Raw genomic sequence first — 19,635 nt, 5'->3', positions numbered from 1 at the left:
CATCTCCGTGGTGAACAAATCGAAAAATGAAGTGGAGCCTGATAATGGGAGGTTTGCAGAACAAAGATGCAGGTAGAAGGCCTCAGGTAGGGAAGCACAAACTAAATTATCCACCTGAACACATCTAGAAGAGTTCAGAAACATGAATGAAAAACACTGATGATAAAAACATCTATTCCGGGTGTTTAATAATGCTTCCTGGAAGCCTCTCCTGTAAAACAAAACTGTAAAATAGTTTTTTAGAAACAGCTTGAACTCTAAAATGAAATTATTTACAGTTGATAAGCACTTTTGAATCTATGCATTCCTCTTCTCTATGCAATCTTCTTTGGTTGAAAAGTGGGAGGAGAGGTACTCTGAGGCTGGGCTAGGTTGAAAAGAGAAATCTTATTTCAATCCAAAGCAAAACAGTTGCTCTCACAGACAAGAGCCAGACCAAGCTTTCACATTGTATGCTAAAGCTGGATTCTGACTGAGGATAAGGACTCAGTCATTGTCCCACCATGATAAACATTTAAAGGACTATCTACAAAAGGTCTGACTGGAGATGGGAAGGCAGACATGCTCTGTGGTGCTCAGAGTGAAATTTCTCTGAGTCAGTGGCTGCTTTCCACGGCTTATCTGACTCCAGCAGAACATCTCAGCCAGAGAACAGGGGAATCAGACTCCTGCTAGTTGTGGGGTTTGAGTATGCATTGTGTCTTGGTTTTTTATTTGGTTTGGCTCATTGGTTAGTTTTTGGTTTGCATTTTGGCTTTTGTGTCTGGTTGGTTGGTTGGTTATTTTTTGTTTTTTAAAGAAGATGGGAGATGGTGCTGGGACGTCTGGGGAGAGGCACAGAAGGAAGTCCAGTTCCTATGGAGATAAGAGGATCTTCTTTGAGGTTGCCTTACTCCTTTGGGTGCAGCTGAAGACTACCCTGGTGGCAAAGCACTGCTCATTTGCAAAGACTCCCTCCACTCAGGATCCTGGTATAATCTTTGATTATCAGAATTTCTAAACCACAAGGTAGATTTCCTCTCAACACCCAAAAGGACTGCAGGAAGCCTCTTTCTGCATTATCCTGTTTGTGAAAGGAAGCAAGAAGAATATAAAGTGCATACAATAAATCACCCAGAAAAATCTCACAACCCCTTTTAGATGTTTTGCCAAGCACATAAGCCAAATGTTGGCATATTATAAGGAAAAAAGCCATTTTGTTATAAAGCAACCCATTTCATTACTAGAAAATTAGATTACCTGTTCTCTCTACTGCAGGTATAGTTCAGCTAAGCAGCAAGAGGCTTCTGGAAAAAGATTGCTTATTTAAAAGCAAACTATCAAGAGCTGGTCTATTTTCCACAAAAAGCAGAAAGCCTGAAACAATAAAACACTTTGACATACAAACAAACCCAACAATTTACAGGGACTGTCCTGCTACTGACTTCATTTAGTAATCAGATCTCTAAATAAACTTCAAAAGGTCTCAGTTCACAGGCTTATCATTCAAGTACATAGGGGAAAAAAAAAAAAAAAAAAAAAAAAAAAAGGAAACTGCTACCAAGGAAAGCTTTTTAGGCTGACTTTGTTTGGGATTTTCCTCTTCTCACAAGTATACTCAAGAGCACTATTCTGGAAGGCACCGTCAACTCTTCAAGAGATCCACAATAAGCTCAGTAACCAGAAAAAGTACGTCACTGAAAATGTGTTCCCAGACAAAAATACATTTTTAAATTAAAACACACAACACCCACATTAACCAAACTAAATCGCAAAGTCAGAGAATTCAAAGTTAAACATTCACAAGCATGCAAATATTTAGATGTAAGGAATTCTTACAGCTGTGATGTACTGGTTTGGGCACTCATCTGCAGAAACAAAATTGTGATGCAGCTGCTCCCAGGGTACAGTAAACATGAGTTTGGGCAGCCAAGTAGGAATTTCCATGAATTACACCTGTCAGCCTTACTATGGCAGAACAGGATTTAAGTTTGCAATCCTCCAGCACCTTCTGAGAAGGTAGCAAATCTGCAGAGGAAAAAGCATTTCTGCAGCCGTGTTACCACCCCACTCTCAATTTTCAAGCTGTATCTTCTCCAGTCCATCACACTTGGATCTAGTCTGAAGTCCATACTGAACTGGCATGTAGCAAATATATTTAGATACTTTCAAGAGGGGATCAGAATAAGCTTAAATCTTTAAATCTTTGCTTTTATGTTTAGGTCACCAGTAGCTGCCTTAATATCTTCCCTAGCAATGTCCAGAGAACATAGTTTGATCTCCCTTCAATTTTTCCATGAAGCAGCAGAAAGTATTACAGAGCATCAAACTCCAGCAAGTCTATTTTTAGTGTCAAATCCAGAACACAATATCCAACAGAACAGATAAAAGGAAGAAAGATTCTCTGTGCCCTAGGACTTAGTTGTCAGTGCTAAAGAAGGTATTTATTTAGTTGTGAATTTTGAAGATTCAGAAATAAAAAATATATAACTCAGCTCCTACCTCAACAACTCACGTCCTTCCAGTCCACAAAAGAAACTATACAGAAGGATGTACTGATGGCATCCAAGTGTTACCCTATTCAAGGTGTGAGACTTCAGTTGGCAAGACAGAAACTGCTTTGAATACCTCATCAATGGAGCTACAGCATCACTATACCACTTTTTGTCTCCATGCTTACCATGTCAAGTGGCTGTACTGCATCAGTGATTCATCAGCACAGCAACAATCCAGCAAATTAAGAAAGGATATGAAGATGAAAGTGTTGCAACAGTAGGGAAAAGGCGATGAGAGGAGATAGCTCTCCTGCCTGGACCACCTATGGTCTGAAATCTATGGTCTGAAAATATGCTGAAATTTTGGCTTAGGCCTGCTGCTGATAAAGGGAAATACAAACAGAGAATAGTACCAGCCTGCAGAAAGAGACTCCTTCTGGCTTGTTTGTGCAGAGGAAGGTTAACAATGTTAGCGAGTTATTCCTGAAGTAATGGATACCGTCTTGCCCTGAGCAAATTCCTTTTCAATAACAGTAGTAATTTCCTAGGCAATACAACTATATCAAGGTATAATGGCTACTATATTTATCTACATAGGCCCTGTACTGCTGGGATCTAATTTACTACAGTGTAGAAAGCAGTTTACAAATCCTGGGATAGTAAAGTTGATAGAGACAGGAATAAAATTCTCTCCTGTACTGCTTGGTTTGAAGACTGGGTTTTAATATCCCTTTTTAAGAGTACAAAAGACATTCTTTCCAACTTAGAAAGAGTCAAAGACTAATAAACCCCAGGAGTGGACTGCAAATACACCTATGAGAGGGAAGAAATCAGCTTAACAAATATTACATTGTGTATGTTATTTCTATCTTTATTGTCACAGCTGCTTTATTTCTTCTTTTATTCAAATAACATTCTTTCAGTTGACCCTCTGAAAAGAAAAATAATCCGTGACATTCACCTTGAATCTTTACATACCTAACGAAGAGAAAATATCTGAAATCTGTGATGTTTTTGTTAGCTGAATACCTGAAATGTGACTTCAGGATGAGAAATGGCTCAAGTATATAATCAGTAAAGAAGAAAAGAATGAGTTTAGCTAATGAACAGGTAACACCAAAAAATACCAAATAAAATTTCCTAAGAAACAACAAAACTAAATTCCTAAAAGACTTTGTTGGAACACAGCATCAACCTATGATAAGTAAGGGTGGGTGAAAAGAGACCAAACACATGTGTCAGGGGACTGCAGATACCTCCAATACATAATGCTGGGAAGAAAACCCAGGTGAAATTGCTATTAACAGCACTAAAAGCAAAATATTTCAACAGGGGTATTGGCAGTTGTGAAACCACATAAAGGAACAGCAGGCTGTTCAAATGTAAAAAGCATTAATAAAGCATAAGACAAGAGGCATAAATAGATATAAAACACAGGGGAAGATTTCTAGAGGACAGAAATGCAACTGGAAAAATTTAGTTACAAAATACAATATCCCCAACTTCAATTCACAATGATAGCAAAGGTCAGTTGTCAGAAAAGCAATTCTGCTACTGATCTCATTCTGAGCAAAGTGATCCTTAACCATACCACTGCCATCAACTTCTAGCTGGATTATTCTGATGGCTGCAGAACAGCTCTCTCCACCTGACTGGTTCCTCAGGGAATTACGAACATCAGACAATTTAGAAAAGTATGTGTATGTAAAGTCTAACTCTTCCTGCTTTTTAAGCAAAAGACTGTCCATTCTTCAAAGTCTTTTTAGTGTTCTGATTTAATAGGGGACTTTGTGCTAGTGTTTGGCTGAAGCAGAGTTAATTTTCTTTATAGTAGCTAGCATGTGGCCATGTTTTGGATTTGTGCTGGTATCAGTGTTGATAATACTGGGATGTGCTTTAGTTACTGCTGAGCAATGCTTACAAAGAGTCAAGGACTCTTCTGCTTCTCACACCACCCCCTCACAAACAGCAAGCAGGCTGGGGGTGCACATGAAGTTGAGAGGGGACATAGCCAGGACATCTGATCCCAACTGACCCAAGGGATATTCCATACCATATCATGCTCAGCAACCAAATAAGGGAGGAAGGCTGGCAGGGGGTTGGGGGCAGGGTTCTGATCAGAAACAGGCAGTGCTTGCTTGGGGGTGAGGAACTGTTTTATTTGCATCACTTGTCTTTCTTGGGGTTTACTTCTCTCTCTTTGTTACTTTCCTTCTCAATACAATATTTTTACTATTGTTGTTTTAATTACTTTTTATTATATTATTTCGATTATTAAACTGTTCTCTCAATCATTAAACTGTTCTCTCAATCTGTGAGTTTTCTCCCTTTTACTCTTCTCATTCTCTTTCCCCATCCTGCTGAGGGAGGGTAAGTGAGCAAGAGGCTGCATGATGCTTACTGGTCGTGCTGGGATTAAACCACAACAGACTTCCAAGAAGCAATCAGATGGATACTACCTGTACCTTTTAACAGGGCATTTTGGCATTCCGTAAACCTTGCATACAATAAGTACTAGAAACACCCAGTTTATAACATGGGGTGTTCCAACAAATTCAGATATATCTGTTGGCACTTGTGCCAACTGACTTACTTGAATCAAAAGGTTTTTGGCTTTCACAAGAGCAGACCAGTTCCAGATCTGGTCTTCAGCATCCCTGCAGTCTGTGGGGTACAAATATACTGTGACCCTCAAACACCTTCAGCTGAGCTTGTGCTAAGGCTGTTCCACCTTTCCTTCTTTCCCCCACACTCTGGCATAAAAGAATAAAAAAAATACAGTACTATAAATTCTATTCTGATGGCTTGTCTGATAAAATCTTGGCAAAATTAGGTTCTTCCATTAGAGACTGATTGCAGCTTCTTTACTCTTCCGATTTCTTTTCAAGGCAGACAGACTGAATGAGTGGCAGATCCTTTATCTGCAGTTTAGATGAGATGAATGGTATGAAGTAACTATGGTCAGTCAACATGTGCCATTATTGTACCCTAGGTACTATGCAATACATTCTCATCTTATCTTAATCCAAATTTAAGCTCTGAAGTGTAGCCAAACTCTGACAACTACCCACTAAAGAAGCTACGCAACAAAAATACGTGAAATTCTTCCCCGTTCCCAAATTCCCAGAAAGCAAGTGACAAGAACAATCTTCTTTTCATCCTTGTGTGACCTGAAGAATGCATGTTTCCTTTCAGATAAAGGCCTTGCTATGGTTATCTATTGCTAATGTAACTACAAACTAGATTAGAGACGCCCAGAAACCTCGAAATACGTACAGACAGTCAGCAGTATCCTAATTCTAAGTCTGAAGGAAATCAAATGCTCCAAATTGTGCCTAATGTAGGAACATATTACACAGAGATATTAATTCTTCAGTGAGATTCAGAGGGCTGACTCTGTCTGTGGACTGTGCCAGTGTATTTCAAATTATTTCAGAGACTAACACTCTTCCACAACAACAGCTACTCAAAAAATACAGCAGTTCTCTGTCTGGGGTGAAGTTGGCAGCAACTGGGGACTACACTGCTGTCAGAGTTCAGCTCCCAGTTCTGAAATGCCATTCTACTGGAAATACCAAAGAGCCTAAATCCAGCTACATATACTGAGGGACGTAAAATATCTCTATCTCAGCTTTCAACACAAAGCTCTGGAGTCCCATGACATTTATTCCTTTGACCCCTGTCAGTCTTCCTCCAGACACTGTGAAGGACTTGAGCTAGCTGCCACAAATGGTTGGAAAACAAGATGTTCTCCAAGCACTTGGAATTGAGGTGTACTGTTTTAGCTCAGGGAGACCATGGCGAGAAGCCAGGGTGACAGGTGCCCCAGAATGAGAGAGATGATGATCAGACTGTTGCCAGCATTAGCCAATGCTGTCCTCTTGACCTATAAGGAAGGGTAGCACGTGCTCTCCAGGTGTATCAGGAACAGATGGATCAGAAAAGGCAAGGAGAATTTGTTTGCTGGCAGTACCTGAAGTGTCTCCTTAATAAAATCCAAACGTGAAGGAATTTCAGTGGGTCTCATCAGATACAATCCTACGGGTAAACTTTTATTAGGCCTGGAAGCAAGCACAGCTCACTGCTGCCATGACATCAGAGTGCAGCTCATCACAATTCACAGGCACCAGAAGAGTTAAAAATGCAGATTCCTGCTAAAACTGCCAAGAGCTACAAACCTTCTCCTGTGTGGGCGGCAGCAGCAACTAAACCCACTTCCCAACAACTGGCTGGCCTGGAAAAGAGAGGCAGGAAGAGACAGGTCATGGGGGACAGCCCCCCCACACACACACCTCAAGTAAAGAGCAGCACAGCATCTGCTCAGGTTTTCAGCTGAAACTGGTGAGATATCGCCAGCCTCTCGAGACAGCAGCCTCTGACCTTTATCAGGAAGAGCTCCCTTGTCCTCTAATCACAGACTTCCCAGAAAACACAATCTAGTCAACAATTAATACAGAGTGGAGGGGGAAAGCAGCTTCATACATCAAATTACCACTGCGAGATTTTTAAATACATCTCCCACCAAAACGACAGAAGAATTCAAGCATGTTCTCACAAGCCATCTCACTCCCACTAGCATTATTTAACAGTACTTATTAAAAATATTTTCTCTCACCTCTCCCCCCACCAAATAAGCCTGTCCCCCTCCCCCCCAAGCCTTGTTTTGCAGATGTTGCCTGCAGCAGCACAGCTTCTTGCCGTGAAAGCTTCAACACAGGTGTGCAGAGCGTGACCTGGGCAGAATTACATGTGCCATTTCCACTGGGAAATCTAAGAGACTTATTAAGCCAGGACAGTGCCGATTAATCTACTAATGGAATGAATCAAAAGTGTGTTCCTGGCCCTTTCCCTTTCACATCCCAAAGCCTCGGGGGAGCTGAAACCATCTGGCAAATGCCTGCTCCAAGCAACATTATGCTACTGCTGGCAATACCTCTCCCTTAATACTGAAAAGAATGAAACCATCTTCTCTCCACTAGCTATTCTCAGGAGCACCTCCTCAGCTCGTTGAGGTAGTCCGCTTGCACGCAGCATCCTTCCCCAGCCAAGGCAGAGCTGCTCACTCACCATGCAGGAGAAGTCAGCAGAACAGAAAGCAATCTCATTCATTAACTCTGGGTCCTGCTGAAGCAGCCGGCAGGAGCAAGGTGGTGAAGCAGTGGCCACACTCGGTGTAAGGCGGGTGGGCTGTCCTCCCACAGCAGGTCCTGGCCCCAGGCGGGCAGGAGCACACACCCTGCCCAGACTGAGGAATTGCTCCTGATGGATTCTCTCAGCCCTTTCCTTGTGCAAGGGGAGTTGCAGGTAGGGTAGCAAGGAGGTTTATGTTCTTTTTATTTATTTATTTGTATTTTTATCTCCTCTAAGTACACTCAAAATGGAGATATGGCCAGAGAGCTTACCGGGAAATCAAGGTACTGAACGTACCTAGAAGCAGGGGACTTGCTACCAAGGATGTTGTGGATGCCAAAGATTTAGACAGGCTCAAAAACCATCTAGACAAACTCGAGGTTCATACATGATACATGTTATTACTGTGAGACAGAGGGAAGAACTGACTCAGAGATGCTGAACACCCCGCACCCTTTTGAGTAATAAGCAAGCTCGGGAGGAAAGAGAGCTATGAAGCAGCTGTCACAAAGAAAAGATCTCTGGCCCTTTTAAAATCATACAGGAGCAGAGGAGCCTCCTATCTTGCAATTTAGACATATTAAAAATAAGAACAAGAAAAACGGAGAGAGTCCCAAGACAACAGTAGTCATATGGCTGTGGAATTATGTAGATGATAACAACTGGCTTTTGACTGTCACAGAATGACACAAGTACAGGGCAGGGGAGATAAGAGGTCCTCCTTGCTCAGAGGCAGCACAGAGCATGTTTAGACAAATATCCATCAGCAATTGCCTAACTTGTTATTACAGACTTCTTGAAACAGCAACCTTGGTCCCCTAAATTACTGTTCCAGATTGAATCAGAAAGTGTTTTAGCCCATAATATCTAATAGAAGCCTTTCCTGATGCAAATTAAGCTGCCTTCAATGGACACAGTAAATGTTCAACCCCCATCCTCTACATTTCTCTACTCTTCCTTTTTTTACAGAAGGAACAAGCTCAACACTTTCCTCCTATGTCTGGCTCTCTCAGCCACATTCTCTTGTTATTTCCTGAACTTTTTCCAAATTCTGTCTGTATCTTTCCTGAAGTGCCTAAAACTAGGTATAATACTCCACTCGCTGGGCTGAGCTCTGAAGAGCTTATAACAATATAGAAATTTCTGCAGTGATATAGTAATATAGTGATATAGTAATTTCTGCACCTAGAAATGCATTTCATGTTTTTAAGACCACAAAAAACAGCACCTCATCTGCAGTTTATCTTCAGTTATCCCAGATCTTTCCTTCACTATTACTGCTCAGCCACCTATCCTCCATTTTACGTTGTGCATAGTTTCTTTTGTTAATACAGCTTGGTATTGTTTAATTTCACATTGTTGGACTTCAGATCATTTCTGCAGTTTACTGTGATCTTTCTGGCATCTAATCCTACTTTCCAAAGGCTGACAGCCCCTCCACATACATATACTCAGTCACTAATTCATTACCATGATGTTTGTTGAGCAATGCAGAGCAGTGAGAGCAGACCACATTAAGACACACACAGAGAAAAGCATAACATAACTACTCCAAATACAGTTTTCCAATAAAATGCTCAACCCCTTCTTAATTTCACCTTTCATTTGCCTGGTTTATGTAAAGGTCATGTGAGACTGGGTCCAAAGCCAGTAGCTTTCTCCATCTGCCATGCCTGCTGCTCTGTCAGAGGAGAAAATTAAATTGATCTGACATGACTGGCCCTTAAAAATTAACATAGTATGTCTGTTGTTTCCTTAATTTTCCTTACTAAAGGATCTGACCATAAGCATCCAATCTTTTCCAACATCTTTCAAGGTTCAGTAACTAAACTGGACCAGTTTTATTTCTTGGGATCTCTAGCCTCCTTCAAAAACTTCAGGATAGAAGAATATTTATTCACACACACTCCCTCCTTTCAAAACCTGTGAGATTTCATGATGTTCAGAATACACACTGGAAACAAGCAACAGCTCTAGCACAGCTTATACAGACCTGGAGGAGCACATCCCTGAACCCTTACCCTAACTGTGCGTCCATCTTGCACTGCCCTCTAACCAGGAGCAGTGCTATGCAGCACGTGTGCCTTTGGATGAAATGAGCTCAGGCCAGATGTCTGCTCAAACCAGGAAAGTGCTGCTAGACATTGCCTGCTCAGAGTCCCCCCTAAGAGCAACTCTCTAATTACCACCACTCCTTCCCAAACCTTCCTCCTGCATTTCCCCTCTGCTGACCGCAGAAACATTTTGGAACAGAGCAAAGACTTGCATTAGGAAAATCACAGAACCACAGAATGGTTTGGGTTGAAGGGACCTTAAAGATCATCGAGTACCAACACCCTTGCATGGGGAGGGACACCTCCCACTAGACCAGGTTGCTCCAAGCCCCATCCAACCTGACCTTGAACACTTCCAGGGATGAGGCACATGAGGAGTAACAACTGGACTGGTCTGTGACAGCTGTAAGAAATTGAGTGCTCTCTGTGCTAAAAAAAACCCAGGGCACAGAGTTTGCTTTGTCACCCACGAAACCATTTGGAAGATCAGATGCCTAAGCAGGCCCCGTGGAGGGGCAGCACTGCCTGTCCCAGCCCTCTTTGGATGCTCCTTGTTCTGGGTTCAATCAGCGACACATCCTCTCCCCAGCCCTCTACACAAAACTTCCCTTGGCGAGGAGAGCCAAGACTGAAACTTAAGACAAATTACCCCTAAACTCTTGCAGGGCGCATCAAACCGAACCCTCTACCCCCTCCCTCTTACGGCCTTAGCCCTTCCCGCCCCTACCAGGGGCTTAGAGCAGGAGACAACCCGAGACACAGACTGCGCGGAGGGAGCGGGGAAGTGGCCGCCCCGGACCGGGCCCCAGCGCCGAACCGCGGGGCGGGGCGGCGAGCGCTGGCCGTGCGCCGGCTGCCCTCTCCTGGCAGCCCGCCGCCAGAACCAGCCCGGCACCGGCCCCCTGGCCTGCTCCACGGGCACACTATCCCCCTGGCCTGCCCCACGGAGACACTATCTATCCCCTTGCACACTCCTCCTCCTGTCCGAGCTCTCCCGGGTGCAGCGGGACAGAACAGGACGAACCGACGCGAAGCGCTGAGCCCTTGAAGCTTCAACACCCGGGCTGCTCCCTGTCAGACACACGTACGTGCTCTTACAGGCATCTGGAAGCAACTTGTGCAAAGGTATTATAATCCTTCTAGGAAAAAAAAAAGATAATAAGGGACCAAAACAAGTTAAGATTTGGTTTTGGTTTGTTTTTTCCCCTTTTAAGATAAAAATCCTCTCCTGTGCGATGACAGTGCAGCTATGCAAGCTGAGGACCCCGAGCCCCCTTCTCCTCACCTGAGAGCTTTAAAACCACTTTGGCTTCAACTTAGCTGTGCACAGAAGAATTTTTTCCTCATAAAACATACCTAGAAGCAGGGGACTTGCTGCTACAGGATGTTGTGGGTGCCAAAGGTTTAGACAGGCTCAAAAACCACTTAGACAAACTCAATAAAGAGAAAAAATAATCTACCACCGGTGACTTTAGAAAAAATAAATATATGGCCAGGAAATCCCAAAGCCATGAGACTGCTTCAAAAGTACAGAGGAGGGGAAGTATCACCAAATCCTGGCACTGCTCCTTCTGCCTTAAGTACTTGCTATTAGACATTGTCAAAGGCAGAACACTGGAAGGCAGAGACCTCATACCTGACCCAGAATAGCCACTTCCACGTCCTCAAGAGGATACAATCCTCATCAGCAGGCTGTTTTATCTACACCACCTGGGCTGGTGTTCCAACTGATCATTTTACAAACTACTTCTAAACACATGTGCCACGCTCTACAGTACTCCTGTAATTTCAGGAGGAGAAAATCTAAACAAGATGCTGTCTCTCTTGCCAAAATAACTAAGGGGCTTGAGAGCCTCCGAGACTCTTGCAGCCAACGGGTAACACTTCAATGGGTAAAAAGTACATCATAGGAGAAAAAGTGGTCTCCTGATCTTCTTCTCCCAAGAAGGATGACTCGCATCTCCTCTCTTTAACCCCAAGCAGAGATGACAAATTGCTTGACTCAAAGGACTCAAACACGAGAGGAATTAGTATTACATCATCCAGCCCATTTCCTGCCAACGCCTCACCCTTACGACCCCACAGCTTTGGCCTGACTATTCATCAGCAAGGTAATCACTACTTCAATGAGTAGCCCTATGACAGAACAGTCCTACGAGAAGCTCTTCATAGGACTGAAGGAGCTTATTTGTCAGGAAGTCCTCCCACGTATCTGAATTAGAAGCACTCCTTAATTACCACTTCTCATACAACTTTTCTCCACGTGGTTATTCTTTCCGTCTTGTTAGTGAGTAACAGTGAGGCATGTTGGTATGGAGCTTGCCAAAGGTGTTTACAAAAGGTATTCAAGTTTCTGTAAGGAAAGGATTCCCTGCCTTATGTTCAGAAAGGCTGAAAAGGCAGCAGACACAAGGGAAATGGGAAATAAATATACCGCCAGAGTGATCTGTTTGCAAGACTTGTGTCAACTGCAAGACACTCTATTTCCTGTATTATTTCAGAGTTTTGATGGTAGGAAATTAGCTAAACAGAAAGGAAAGGAGAGATTTTGGGGAATGTGGAGAATAGAAACACAGCAACTTGGTTCAGAGTGAACTTTCAGCAAATGTGTTTATAAAAGGCTCAGTATTTAGTGGCGCATGCATGCCCCCTTTTTTCGTTCCCCCCCGCATCCCAATTCCTTAATCTTTCCTGCAGTTTCTTATGGATATAGTAGATCCTGTGCATCCAGGATTGTTTGAACTTCAGTCTGTAACCAACTCCTCCTTCAGTTTTTAACTTAGCTCTCACTCTCCATTTCCCTTCTCAGTATCATGATTTACATTGATTTTAACTTAAATCTCTCCACGCTATCTTTTTTACCCTCTAAATGGGCTGAGAGTTAGTGCTGGATGCAATCCAGTAAAGGGTTTCTCAGCGTCCTCCTGCAGTACTAAATGCCTTTCCATAATGCATCCTAACTGTCCCACAGCCTTCACAGCTCAGGTGATAAGTGGTAACCTCTCAGCAGTTATCCCACCACACACCCTTCAGCCCCTCTGCCTGCAACTGTCTCACAGATGCTTCCCATCTCCCAAGTATCTCAGACACTTCTGCCCCAACCTCATTGTCTGAAGTTTTTTACTTCCTATGGGACATTGCAGTTAAGTCAGTACAAGAAAATCCCTTCATTCCTGTCTAGCACAGAGTGGAAATAGTTGACTGCTTCCCTGAAGAGAGGCTGTGGAAGCCAGGAAGCAGCAGATTTGGCAGTCTTAACGTTAATTCTTCTCACTTTAAACACGAGGAAGATGTTTAGAACAGCTCCCCCTCATCAGCTTGGTCCCATCCCAAATTTTGGGTTGTTTCCTTCCAAGCAAGGAGGCACTCCTATGAAGCACCAGGAACAACAAACTTGATCTTCTCTATTTTATATGGCGGACCTCAGAGGCTTCCTGGTCTTTCTCCTGGTGATGTATTCATGGAGTAAAGTTTTAAAACCTTATTCAAGGCCTTTCTCCCTCTGTCTCTCAGTTTAAGCATTTATATTAAGTATACTATATTCAAACCAAAAGTGCAAGCAACAAACTAAAAACCCATAAATAACCCTGCTTCCTAGCTCACAAGTAACTTAAAACTTCCACAGACACAACTGCATCAGTTACTCAGCCAGTAAGCATACAAACTAGAGGGTTTATTTTCATGGTCAGTTACAAGCAGAAAAACAAATTAAAAACCAAAATGTTTTTCAGGAACACTACTTACAGATTTAAACTCTTTAGAGAGGGAGTCTTTGTTCTGAGACCAATGAAGTAGGGCACTGGAGGGACTGGCTGGTGCTATCATGGTACAAATGACATTTAACATGTGGCCAAACCTTTTTTCCCCAGAATGTCATTTTTATTCTTTTTATGGCATGAGCATCTCAGTTTGTTTATCCGAACTCAAGAGATTTTTGTGGATATCCTACCAGCCCCCAACATGTGAAGGACATGGAGCTGTCGGAGTGAGTCCAGAGGAGGGCCACAAAGATTATCAGAGGGCTGGAGTACCTCTCCTATGAACACAGTCTGAGAGAGTTGGAGTTGTTCAGCCTGGAGAAGAGAAGATACTGAGGAGACCTTATAGTGGCTTTCCAGTACCTGGAAGGGCTACAGGTAAGCTGGGGATGGACTTTTTACAAGGGCACGCAGTGATAGGATGAGGTGTAATGGTTATAAGGATAGATTTTGGATAGATGTTATGAAAAAAATCTTCACTATGAGGGTGCTGAGGTGCTGGAACAGTATGCCCAGGCAATCTGTGGAAGGTGTCCCTGCCCACCTGGATGATCCAGGGGTTGCAACTGGATGATCTTTAAGGTCCCTTCCAACACGAACCATTCTATGATCCTATGATGATTCTATGATTCTAATCCATACTGAACCACTCAGCTGCAAATCAAGCTGTGACAACATCCTCAAATTCATGCCTTGTCCACATGATGGAGAAGAGGAAGGTAGGTGAAGGAGTTTCAGACCACAGGAAAAAGGACATTTCTGCCTCTGCACTCTCAGCCAAGATTCCCCCCCACTGCCTGCTGCACAGACACCATCAGCAGGGGAGGCCACCAACATGAGCAGCAGTGCCTCTGTGCAGCCAGCTCCAACAGGAAGCCTGGTGACCTGCTGTCCTGCCACCCCATAGGAGCTCACACACACCCTTCACGTCTCATTATGAAGGGCTTCCTTGACAAACTCCCCACATTAAGGGGGACTGGTCGAAAAAAAAAAAACAAATAGAGGGAAAAAGCAACAGGGAAGGCTTCCTGTTCTCACAGGCTGTCACTGCTACCCCAGACCAGCTCAGTGCCCTGGGAGGGGAGTGCACATGGTCACCTGCTGCCTGTGATGCTAGCAGATATTCCAAAGCAGCAAGTGAGTAAAGACCCCAGTGGAACAGGCTGACAATTGGAGAGGATTTAACAGCATTTCACCTTAAGCTTGAACTCAGACCAAGGGCATAATGATAAAGCTGTTCCTAGCAGTTGCCATGGGCACCTGTGCTACCTTGGGCTGCAGTCTCATCTACATATAGAAGAACAACAGGTCAAGCCTGGTGAGAGCTCAGATGGAAAACCAGCCACCCAAATTAAGCTGTTGAAGGAAGTGTCACTTGTGATAGGTAATGATGTTTCCACCACATTAGTACCACGCCAATGGCCCAGTTTGATTTAAGAATTGTACTCATGGAAGTACAAGCTTTTAAAAGAGGTGTCAAACAAATACCCTAACCTGTTGTGATAGCTGAGGATCACTTTCCATAACAGAAGAGGTGTAATAGCTCTAACATCCTGACCCACTTCTGGTGTGCAATTACCTCTTGCTTCCATAAACTCTCCCTCCTCTCTTCCCTTCAGTGACAGCTAAACAAGGTGTTCTTCCTCATTTTGCTTCCTGTTGGGGAATAAAATTATTCTGTGCAGCTGCCAAATTCTGCCACGGACGTGCCAGTATTCGGCACTCAAGAAAATTTCAGATATCACCTCTAATACATTTGGACATGAAAACCACTAGAGCAATGTGACACAGGCCCTGACTATTTAAAATGAGCTGGCACAGTTAGCATGAAATAGCTTTCTGGAAGCAGAGTATTTATTCTTGATGAGTTTGTCTATACATAAAAGTTTTATCAGTATAGCCGTACCAGACATTTTCCATGTTAAGACCAACTCATAGTCCCTCAGAGCTGTTTGTCACAGCTTGGGAAATGAAGCAAGGAAGTCTTGGTTCACTGCATTTTAGGCAGGTGCTCATGTTACAAAAAAAGAAATACCATTTTGTTGGCAGGCTAGAAAACTGAATAGTCCCCAGAGAATAAGCTCTCCTCACGGAAAGACTTGGCTTTCATCTCAGTTTACATTGTTACTGTTACACCAAAGCTTCCCATATTTTCCCTTTACTGAGGGCGTCGTTCCTGCCATCAGCCTAGCTCTGGGGAAAAGGAGGGGCATCCTGCCGTTCCTCTTTGTGCACTATCCACAGAGCAAACCTTGAATTATTGAGAACAGTCCCAGAGAGCTCTCCAGCTTCTTACACAGTTGTAACATAGCACCAGTACTGCAACACTTCAGCAACATAAAGCTCTCTCTTTTTAGGCAAACTTAACACCTTAATGTTTTATCACACATGCTCCCCAGGCCCTATCATCACAAGAAATCCAGTAAACCAACACTCTAGCAGGGCAGGAGAAGAGCAGGGAGGCTGCACAACAACCCAAGGCTCTAGGTTAGAGGAACACAGCCTTGACATGAACCCATCCCATTTACCTCGGTGCTGCTGCCTATGCGTGGTGATGACAGAATGCTTCAATATCTGGGAAAAGATACAAAATAAACTTTGGACATCCCCAAATGGCCAAAGTGAGGACTCAAACCAACGGTGTATCTCAACTGGCAGTAAAAAACAAACAAACAAAAAAAATCCCACCACACACATTCAATAATCTGGAACATCTGGGTATTATTTAACCACTAGAGGGTGTAAAAACAGCACAGTGAAAGGCTTGCAGCCAGTCTAAATGCCAATTAATAGCATTTAGCACTTGAAGGAGTGAAAATGACACACAAAGAAGTGAAGGAGTAGGATGCTATATAAAGTGAAAAGAAAAGGGCAAGCTACATCCACAGTATTTCTAACAGGACTATGGCAGCCACAAAATAAGATTCCCTTAAAATAAAGCTCTGCCTTGCTACTTCTGCTAAGGAAGGCATTGTAGTAAAAAGCACTGTACACTCACTTCAAGAACAGCAAAGGGAAAGAGCAGGATACAGAGATTTACACTGACCAGCTCAAATCCAGCTCCTAATTTCAGGAAATCGGACAGAATTGCTTGTAAATCTCGTAGATACTTTGTTACAGTGTCAGGATTGCTACAGGTACTCCAACACCACTTCCTTCCTCCTTCCCCAGTGCAGAAAGGCAAGTGATGGATCAGCCATTGCTGTCTCTCCCACACCAGCTCCAGTCTATGGCAACAGAGGACTTCTTTCTCTGCTGCTATCATGTTAGAGGCTCCCAATCAGATTAGCTAAAAGCCTTGAAACCTCATTAGTGAAAGCCAGGCCTGAATTTAAGCTGCTTCAGTGCCAAAAGGGAGACAGAAGGAAAAACACTATAGATCAAGATGCTACTAGGGAAAAAAACAAAAAAAAAAAACAAAAAACAAAAACAAAAACAAAAAAAAAACACACACAAAAAAAAAAAAAAACAAAAAACACAACAAAACAAAACAAAAACCCAACAAACAAAACAAAACAAAATAAAAAACACCTGAAAAAGATTTTTTACAAGTATTTGCTAAAATGAAAACACTCAACTCAAACGTAAGCTGTTTGTCCACTATGAAATCTCCATGAAGCTATTTGCCTTCTGAAATACATATGCACACTGGCTAATATACATCACTTCCAGAGCTCACCCCCATACAGGGCTGCCCAGGATGTATTTCTCATATCAAGCCCAGGTCTGCTGTACAGCTCCCCGTGCCCATCTCTGCTCATCTGGTGACCTGCCAGCAGCAGCAGTTCCGGACTTTCAAATCAGAAGAGTTATTAAAGGATGAGAAAGAGGAAACCTGTGCAGCAGGACATACTGATAATCACCAGAATGAAACACCAAGAAGACCCCAAAACACCCCTAAATGGGTACTGTGATCTGAACAGGTGCACAGAGGTTGCCACCTAAATGAAAGAGCTGAAAGCAGATATGAATCGCTTTAAGGGTCTGGGACTGGCTCTGGCTCTCAACCTAACATACCTTAGCCTAGACAGAGTAGGAACACAACTCCCACAGCATCCCAACACATAATGTTTATTTGTGCTGGTTAACAGTTTAATATATCCCAGTGGACATTCTGAATAATTTCCTCCTATACAGAAATTCACACACATATTACAAGCACCAAAGATTCAAGCTCTTCAAGTTGCTGAGACTGTGCAATGTTACACTTCCTTCATAAAAACATCTCCAATTAAGCTGTTGCTACATGTACACAGGCCTCATCAAGATATGATGCAAATCACTTTCTTCATATAGCAGTACCTGAGAGTATTAAAGAATTTTATTTTGGTTTTGTTATTTGCTCATTACTGAAATGTGCTGCATTATTGATTTTCTGTGCATATTAATTTCCTGTTACACTGGTTCATATTCTGCTTTGCAGTAGCACTGCAGAACACTGAAAAAAAAGCCTCACTCTAAGAAGGGAGATTTAATGTGTGACAGTTGTATCTTACAACCCATTAAATTTCATTTGTTCCAAAGCATCTCCTCCTTCCGTCATGCAAATGCATCAACTGGGATTTCTCTGTCTTCTGCCAGGAGGCAAGAGAATGCTTACAGATGCAATGCACCAAAGAGCGTGATTTTGTCTGCTGTAGAAGCACATCCTGAGTAAGAGCAAGGGGTAGGGGCCCTGCAGGACTTGAAAGGAAGGCAAGACAAGTTCACAGATAACTAGAAACAACCCAGTGGGACATGTCATTCTCTCCTCCACCAGCAAAGCAGACTCTCACAAAAAACTCAGTGTTGTTTTGCTCCCCAGATGCTAGAATTACAGCAATAAGTATAAAACAGGGCCAAGCATGCACTGGCACTGAACATCTACATTCATTAGCACTGAGGACATAAATTGGGAGCTTAGGACAGGGATTTTAAGTTTACCATGTTTTTAAGAAAAGAATTTCCTGGACCATTAGCAATATGGATCATGTCTAACCCCTTACTAGCCACATTGCCACATACTTCTGGAGGCAATAAAAAAACATTACATTTACCACATGTATCTCCACAAGCATTCCACAACAGAACAAAACAATGTCCACTCCGTAGCAAGGCAGCCAGAAAGCTGACAAAACATCCAGAAGTGTAGAAACACACGCATACACATTCACTGCAATCAGACCCTTACTTGATTGTCTCTTGCTGGGTATCCATGATAACCTGAAGTCAGAGGCTCGCTCTGCAAGACAAGAAAACAAAGAGTGAATGTAGCGTTTACAAGGAATAGAAACCAAGGAATTACATGGCTGTCTTAACTCAGATGGAAATAAGGACCTGCATGAAATGGGGGAAGAACGAGCTAAGATTAAGGTATTCTGCTAATTTTCTATTTTCCATGTAAGCCAATATACCCAAGATTCATTTTCAAGTGTGTATGCCTAATCGTGCAGAAGGAAAAGGGAAAAAGAAATCAAAGCCGTAAAATAAACAAACCAATCCCACCTTACCCCCTGTAATTTCAGTTGTGTATAATTTTTTGTAGTTTTCCAGCGAATTTCTACATTTACCATTATGAAAACTCAACAAAACAGAATATAAAATTACAGAAGCTGCTGCCCACTTTGCCCAGTCTTGAAGAAATGTTTCCCTAAACATTAGCCACAAAAGTGTCAATTTTCTCTTTTTCAAAACTATACTAATAGTTTAACTTGAAAAGCAGTCACTGTAACTTCAATCACTCCAGTTAGCCTGAGCAAATAGCTCACACACCCAACAGGAAATCCATCCTTTAAGATTCTCTTACTTCGCCTCAAAAGGGACTCTGAACCTACAAGTCTTGTGTTACTGGCAGCTTCATTACTCTGAAGGAATATGTGAACCTCCAGCACTTCTGGAATTTCTCAAATTCCCAGACTCATCTCTATTTTAGCAGCGCAGTGGGGATTAAGGTAACATGATGCTTCCTAAATGTTTATTTCTGTGTTTTAATTTATTTCCTGTTACTCTCCCTCCAACAACTGCTGTTCCAAATAGGGAAGGGGGTGTTCACACGTGCCCTGTGTGTGCACCTTCCTCTCTGTGTGGAGGACAAAGTAAAGTAGGCAAAGCTTATTTCAGTCCCACCCTGGTACCTCTGTCTGCACATTCACAAGCAACTCCCAGCAGAATGCTAGGAGAAGGAAAGGAGGCAGTCACCCTCCCCAGTCAGTTTTCAAGTCTGTTCCTATTCACTTGTTC

At 42.8% G+C, this 19,635-nt stretch overlaps 1 protein-coding gene across 15 annotated transcripts in view; it reads right to left on the bottom strand.

Annotated features, from left to right (window-relative positions):
* RBFOX2 (RNA binding fox-1 homolog 2) overlaps nucleotides 1-19,635 on the bottom strand; it is a 174,146-nt gene that overhangs the window by 119,048 nt on the left and 35,463 nt on the right. For all 15 annotated transcript variants that reach the window (XR_003988961.1, XR_003988968.1, XR_003988959.1 and 12 more), the window contains exon 2: nucleotides 18,587-18,637. Coding sequence is in view for 9 of the 15 variants with exons in the window: in XM_030469129.1 (XP_030324989.1) it covers nucleotides 18,587-18,637 (51 nt within the window). In the remaining 6 variants the exon portion in view is untranslated. The remainder of the gene's footprint in view (nucleotides 1-18,586; nucleotides 18,638-19,635) is intronic.

The sequence above is a fragment of the Calypte anna genome, chromosome 1, assembly GCF_003957555.1.
Source record: "Calypte anna isolate BGI_N300 chromosome 1, bCalAnn1_v1.p, whole genome shotgun sequence".
NCBI lineage: Eukaryota > Metazoa > Chordata > Aves > Apodiformes > Trochilidae > Calypte > Calypte anna.
This window is presented reverse-complemented; position numbering and strand designations above follow the sequence as displayed.